The sequence below is a fragment of the Pyxicephalus adspersus genome, chromosome 3 (assembly GCF_032062135.1).
Source record: "Pyxicephalus adspersus chromosome 3, UCB_Pads_2.0, whole genome shotgun sequence".
Taxonomy (NCBI): domain Eukaryota; kingdom Metazoa; phylum Chordata; class Amphibia; order Anura; family Pyxicephalidae; genus Pyxicephalus; species Pyxicephalus adspersus.
Genome location: NC_092860.1, coordinates 64590317 through 64596235, shown reverse-complemented (window position 1 = coordinate 64596235; position 5919 = coordinate 64590317). Strand labels below are relative to the sequence as shown.

The following is a 5919-nucleotide window of genomic DNA, read 5'->3' as shown; positions in this document are numbered from 1 at the left end:
CAAAAGGCATTTTCTACTGGCTCCCACATTGCCAGTTTCCGGGGGTCACTAACATGCAAGCTAAATTTGGGGACCCTGGTCTTGGAATAACGCCCCCCCCTTAATGTGAAGTACCAGTACCAGTTAGTACCAGTTCTCAGGGGTCCCCCGTGTACCCTGCAAATTTCACATTTCTACAACAATTGGTGTAGGACAGAGGTCAGCAAATTTTTGTTGCCACTAGGTCATTGCAGGAGTACACTGGGTCGAACTCTCTCTCGAGTCCTGCCCTAATGGCTCAGCCCCCACCAGGAACACTCCTTAAAGGGAAATCCTTCTCCTCAGTATGCATTGCGGAGGAGATGGATTTCCCTTCAGGGGGCGTTCCCTTATTACCTTGCCTGCGAAAGTGTTAACCCCGGATGCAGTAAATAGGGGAGCCACAGCAAGAGGAGGCTAAAGAGCCGCATGTGGCTCCGGAGCTCCGGCTCCAGAAGTTTGTTTCGGCCTAATGCCCCCCTGGCCGGTCTGGGATTAGGCCGGATCGGCAAGGGAGCTTAAGGCAGAACAAACTACTGGCTGGGCCATATCTGGCCTAAAGTCCGGAGTTTGCCGACCCCTGGTGTAGGAGATATCAACGTTTATACATGGGGATAATGACAGCTGCACAGACACAGCTCTCAAGCTGCTGCTGCTGGGATTAGCTCACAGTACAAGGTGGGCAGGGAACAGCTGATTGCCATGTCTATAGTACATGCCCACTCTTGAGGAGCTAACACTAAGCATGCTCAGGAAGCTCCCTCTCCTGGTAGCACGATCTAATAGAGAAACACAGGAGATGCACGTGCCCCATCCCCTCCAAGACAACGAGGAGGGGGAAAGATCTGGCAGCCTTAGGTTGGGCTCCCTCGCTCTATGCTAAAAACTAGAAATCAAAATTTGGTTCCCATAGTAAAAAAAAAAAAAAAAAGAGTTTTGAGTTTCGACCCCTTGTTTGCCTTGCCTCCATTGAAACCTTTTTGTTGTTTACCATCACACTGCATAGTGAAACTAGAGATTTGGGTATGACTACTCTGCAAAACTGTGCATGAATGGTTATCCTTGTGTTTTGGATTGGATAATTATTGTGTTACAATGCTCTGCAGGGGTTAAGCATAGCCAGCACGTTCACTAAGCACTGACAGTTTAAGTAAGGGGAGTCTGTCAGCTGGTACAGATGGTTATCAAAATGTACTTTCATTTCCAGCTTCTGTCTATTAACAAGGGACTAGTAGTAATGTGCTAAAAAAAAAAGTAAAATGCAAAATAAAAAAAGTAGGTTTTCCTAAATGGAAGATACTGGTAAACTGCACACAAAAGGAAATCCCTTTCAAAGGTAATATATATATATATATATCAATGCCATATTTTTAAACAATCATAGGAAAATATAAGTCCTACTTCCCATAAGTCGACCCAAGCGGGAAATGACTGGCATACCCATATCAAAAGAATAAAAATTACATTTTATTTCAAACATGTACTTAAAAAACATAATGTCAACATATACAACATACAATCAATAATCACAATTTGTGCACACATACAATAAAAAAACTATCAAATTTATTTTCTCTGCATCTTGAGGCGTTTTGCTGCAGCAGCCTCTTCCTTAGGGGATTTGATAGCAGAACAACAAAGCAAACAAATAGATATTCAAAGCATGTGAAACAAAATATCACATATTGATGTTTTAGAAAGTAAAAATATTACCAACAGCATTTTGAGCCATAATTATCAAAAATAACGCATGCAAGGCAGGTTTAATGGAAAGCACTGAATTAATGTCATTGGTATCAGGTGAAAGTAAAGTCACTATAGCGGTTAATAATCCTTTTGCAGGTACATTTGACTACCAGTATCTTCCGAGGAAAGTAATATTCCTACTTCCTATAAGTGGACCTAAGCAGGAAATTACTGGCATACTCATATCAAAAGAATAAAAATTATTTTTTATTTCAAACGTACTTATAAAAACATAATCTATACCTCTATAGCTAATTATATTGATGGTATTTTGAATACTGATACTTGTTCTCAGTCCCATAACTTCCGTATAGCTTGATGGTATGCCAACAGTTAGTGATTACCACCAAATAAATTCCTTTACTTCCACATCAACTTAGAATGCCAAAATGATCTAAATAAAAAATTTGATAAATTGTTATCTGGTGTTAATTTTTTAATTGATGACTCAGAATGCTGTAGGTAATATTTTTACCGACTAAAACATTGATATGTGATATTTTGTTTCACATATTACTTTGGATATCTGTTTGTTTGCTTTGTTGTGCTGCTAAACGCGTTTGTGCACAAAGTTTGTAACATTCATTCAACACTGTTACTTAGCAGCATGTTTCAAATACCAAAGGAAATCTGTAGATGTGCACTCCAGAGGCTTTTCAGATGTTTGTGTAGTATTTAATTTTTTTTAATGTTTGCTAAAACTGGGCTACTTGTCTATAGGGGGAGCAATAATAGTATTATAAATAGTTCAGTAACTGTATTTCAACTTGTTCCTCAAAATAATGCAACACCTGTAGAACCAACCTGGCATAAAGTTGATATACTTCTACTCAAAAGTTAATTCCCTCTTAAATACAGAACTTCCTAGTCTGTAGACAATCATTTTAAATACTTTTAGGAAAATCCTGCCTGCAATATTAGAATTTAAAACATTTACCAAAGGCCAATTTTCACAAATTCTTTGCAATACCTTGCAATAAAATAAATGCACATTATATTGGCACACAGGTATATATGTGAGTGTGTGTGTATTTATATATATATATATATATATATATATATATATATATATATATATGAGGAAAGTTGAGAGCCTATTGAAATATATAGGCTGGTTTATTGCAAAGTACCCCCATGCAAAAGATCCTTCTTATTAGGAGCAATACCATATTTAAATGTTTTCTTGTAAGGTGTCACTGATTCTATTGCAAATGATCTTTTTTTTCTAGCATATCATGTGTGTTACTTTTTCCAAATTATTCCATCAGCAGGTAGCAGAAATGAGACGGACATTGACACCCTCTAATTCTCCCATGTCTTCTCCAAGCAAACACGGAGATCGATTTATTCCATCCAGAGCTGGCGCCAATTGGAGTATTAACTTCCACAGAATAAATGTGAGTGAATAAACTAAAAGTATATGTATGCCTAATCACTAAAAACGCTTTACCTTATTAAAGGGATTTCAACAGTTATTAAGTGTATCTGCACCTTTGTACATTTATTTATATTATTATTTATTTATTTGTACATTTATTTATGTTGTACTGACAGCCCTCCTGTCCAGTCTAGTTGCCTGGTCCATTAAGATATTGCCAACAGTACACGCTTATTTATTGCTATGGAGAGTTCAAATTCTGCCTGACTACAAATTCTTCATTAGAACTAACGCAAGTATACGGCATATATATGGCCCAGTCATCTATTCAACATTTGTGGTGATATTTAGCTGGATTGGACTTGGGTGACAACCTACTTTACTACTGCTCTGGATCTAGTAGTAACTATTATATCCAGCCCACAGAAGGCTATAGGTATGAGCTTCATGTTTCCTGATTTTAGTGGATAACTCTTCTCTCTTACATGCTGTCCTGATTCTAGGTTTACCTTGCTAATATTAGCCATTGTGGACATCACAAAGGAGCTGTGATCAGTTTGCAGTTTTGTTTGTTTTACTTTGATGCAGAAAATCATTTGTATTCTTTTTTCATTCAGGAAAATGAGAAATCTCCAAGTCAAAACCGTAAAGCTAAAGATGCTACATCAGATAGTGGAAAAGGTGTGTGTGTTTTTATATGAATCAAAAGCGGATGTAGATCCTTCACATTTTTTTTTCACATTATCTGTAAGAGACAGGCTAACTGTTAACAAATAAACAGGCTAACAGTTACAATATCCAACTAAGCACATTGTTCAGTAGTGGTCAATAAACGGCTCTACAGCATTGTGCTCTGCATTCGAAAAAGATGCTTTTCCATTTTTAACTTTTGTGTGGCAATCCAATCACATGGGAGGTTTTGGAGTATGCCAAATAGTTGTTTTATCCTTTTCATTGAATTCTATTTAGTTGAACTAGCAGATTTTGTAAACAGCTACTCTGTTACTCCTAACAAGGTTACCCACAATAAAGTCCCATAAGGTGCAGTTAAGTAAGTGGGCCTTGCTGATCTAAAGTTTCCAACTTTTCTTCCTCATGGATTTAAACTCTCTGAGATTCAGACAGTCAGTGAGTGGTCTTCCTTATGTTCTTCACGTTACAGCACCATATTAGACATGCTTGCGTAGTATAGCCCCAAACATTGCTATAAGACTGAAGTCTATGGGGCTGTAGTTTTGTATTTACATCTACTGCAGCACTGGAATGTGAGGAATGTAATCAAAGACGACACTGGCTGTCTGAATTTTATTAAGTATAAATCGGTGGATAGGGTGCAGTTATGCTTTAATTGCATTTTATAGGCAAGAAAGTTCTATAGCAGTTGATTACTCTTATTTATTCAATAAACAGTATGCTTTGGGAGAGGTTTCTCTTGTCAACCTTCACTTCTATGAACTTGAAAGGGTCATTAATCAGGCCCTACAAATTCAACCTGTATGTCAAATACCACTTGGACCGACTGTTAAATTACAGTGTCCAGTTAAATGAAATTTAAAGATGATCACTAATTAGATTTCTAAGTCAATAAACACAACATGGTTCAATGTGGTAAAGTATTGTCAACAGCACATAGAAACAAATACCGTACATAAAGTTTTGAATATGATATTTATTTATCCTACTGGTTAATGTGTTTGATATTTTTATTGATTGATTCATCTGCATTGAATGGTTGGAATTGTCCCTACAGTTACACTTTGTGCTACAGTTAAAGGAGAGGGTACCAGATGGGAGGACTAGTTTGTAAAGTATTAGAAATTATAGTGCCAACCCTAATTGTACAAATATTGAATGGATAGAGAGGAGAAGGATAGCCATTCAATACAATTTGTGCTAATTTACTATCAGACTTTCTTTTTATTGTGTTCAACTTCCATGCAACAGAATTCTTACTCCTGCTTTACTATTTTAGATGGTCTTGCATATTCTGCGCTACTTAAGAATGAACTTTTAGGAGCTGGTATTGAAAAAGTTCAGGATCCTCAAACTGAAGATCGTCGTTTGCAGCCATCTACACCAGAGAAGAAGAGCCTTTTCACGGTAAGTAATATGTTTACTATATCATTCCTTAAAGTAGACCTAAATACTTAACCAAAGTTTTTGTCTTTCCCAAATCATCTGGTGCTCCCCCATCTAAAATACCAGAAACAGTAAAGTTGTGCTTAATATTTTTAGAAGTGTTGGATTCCTATCGGTACCATTACGCTGGTATCTCCAGGAAATATCATATATGTTAAATTTATATTTGGGCATCCCTGCAGATCCCACTCATATGCTGCACCTGTATTACCACTGAGAGTTTGGGTTTAATGACACCTGTGGGGAAAATGTATCCCAGCAAAGAACCATACCAAATGCTAAAAAAAAAAAAAAACTTCCTTTTGGGAGGTTTTGGGAGTAGGACCTGTTCAGTTTATCATGTTTTCCACATGTCCCTTTATGGTTTATGTATTACAGATTGGGTCAGACTCCTACCCCCTCCCCCCCTTCTTTCCTGCTTAACCTCCCTAGCGGTCTAATTCTGTCCAAATTTCCATTCAAAAAGTGATACAATTTTTTGCATGGAAATTTATTTTTCCTTGTAGGCTTGTTGTAGGTAATTCCTAGGCATAACTCACTGACATTTAATAATAAACTTTAAATAACAAAACACAAAAATCTGTATATTATATATATTATATCTGCATATTATATATTTATATATATATATATATATT

General features: G+C 36.7%; 1 protein-coding gene across 5 annotated transcripts in view; it reads left to right on the top strand.

Annotated features, from left to right (window-relative positions):
- FZR1 (fizzy and cell division cycle 20 related 1) overlaps positions 1 to 5919 on the top strand; it is a 31456-nt gene that overhangs the window by 7157 nt on the left and 18380 nt on the right. For 4 of the 5 annotated variants that reach the window (XM_072404961.1, XM_072404962.1, XM_072404964.1 and 1 more), the window contains 3 exons: positions 3033 to 3161; positions 3760 to 3823; positions 5115 to 5242. In XM_072404961.1, coding sequence (XP_072261062.1) covers positions 3033 to 3161; positions 3760 to 3823; positions 5115 to 5242 — 321 coding nt within the window. The remainder of the gene's footprint in view (positions 1 to 3032; positions 3162 to 3759; positions 3824 to 5114; positions 5243 to 5919) is intronic. The other variant, XM_072404965.1, reaches the window with a different exon arrangement.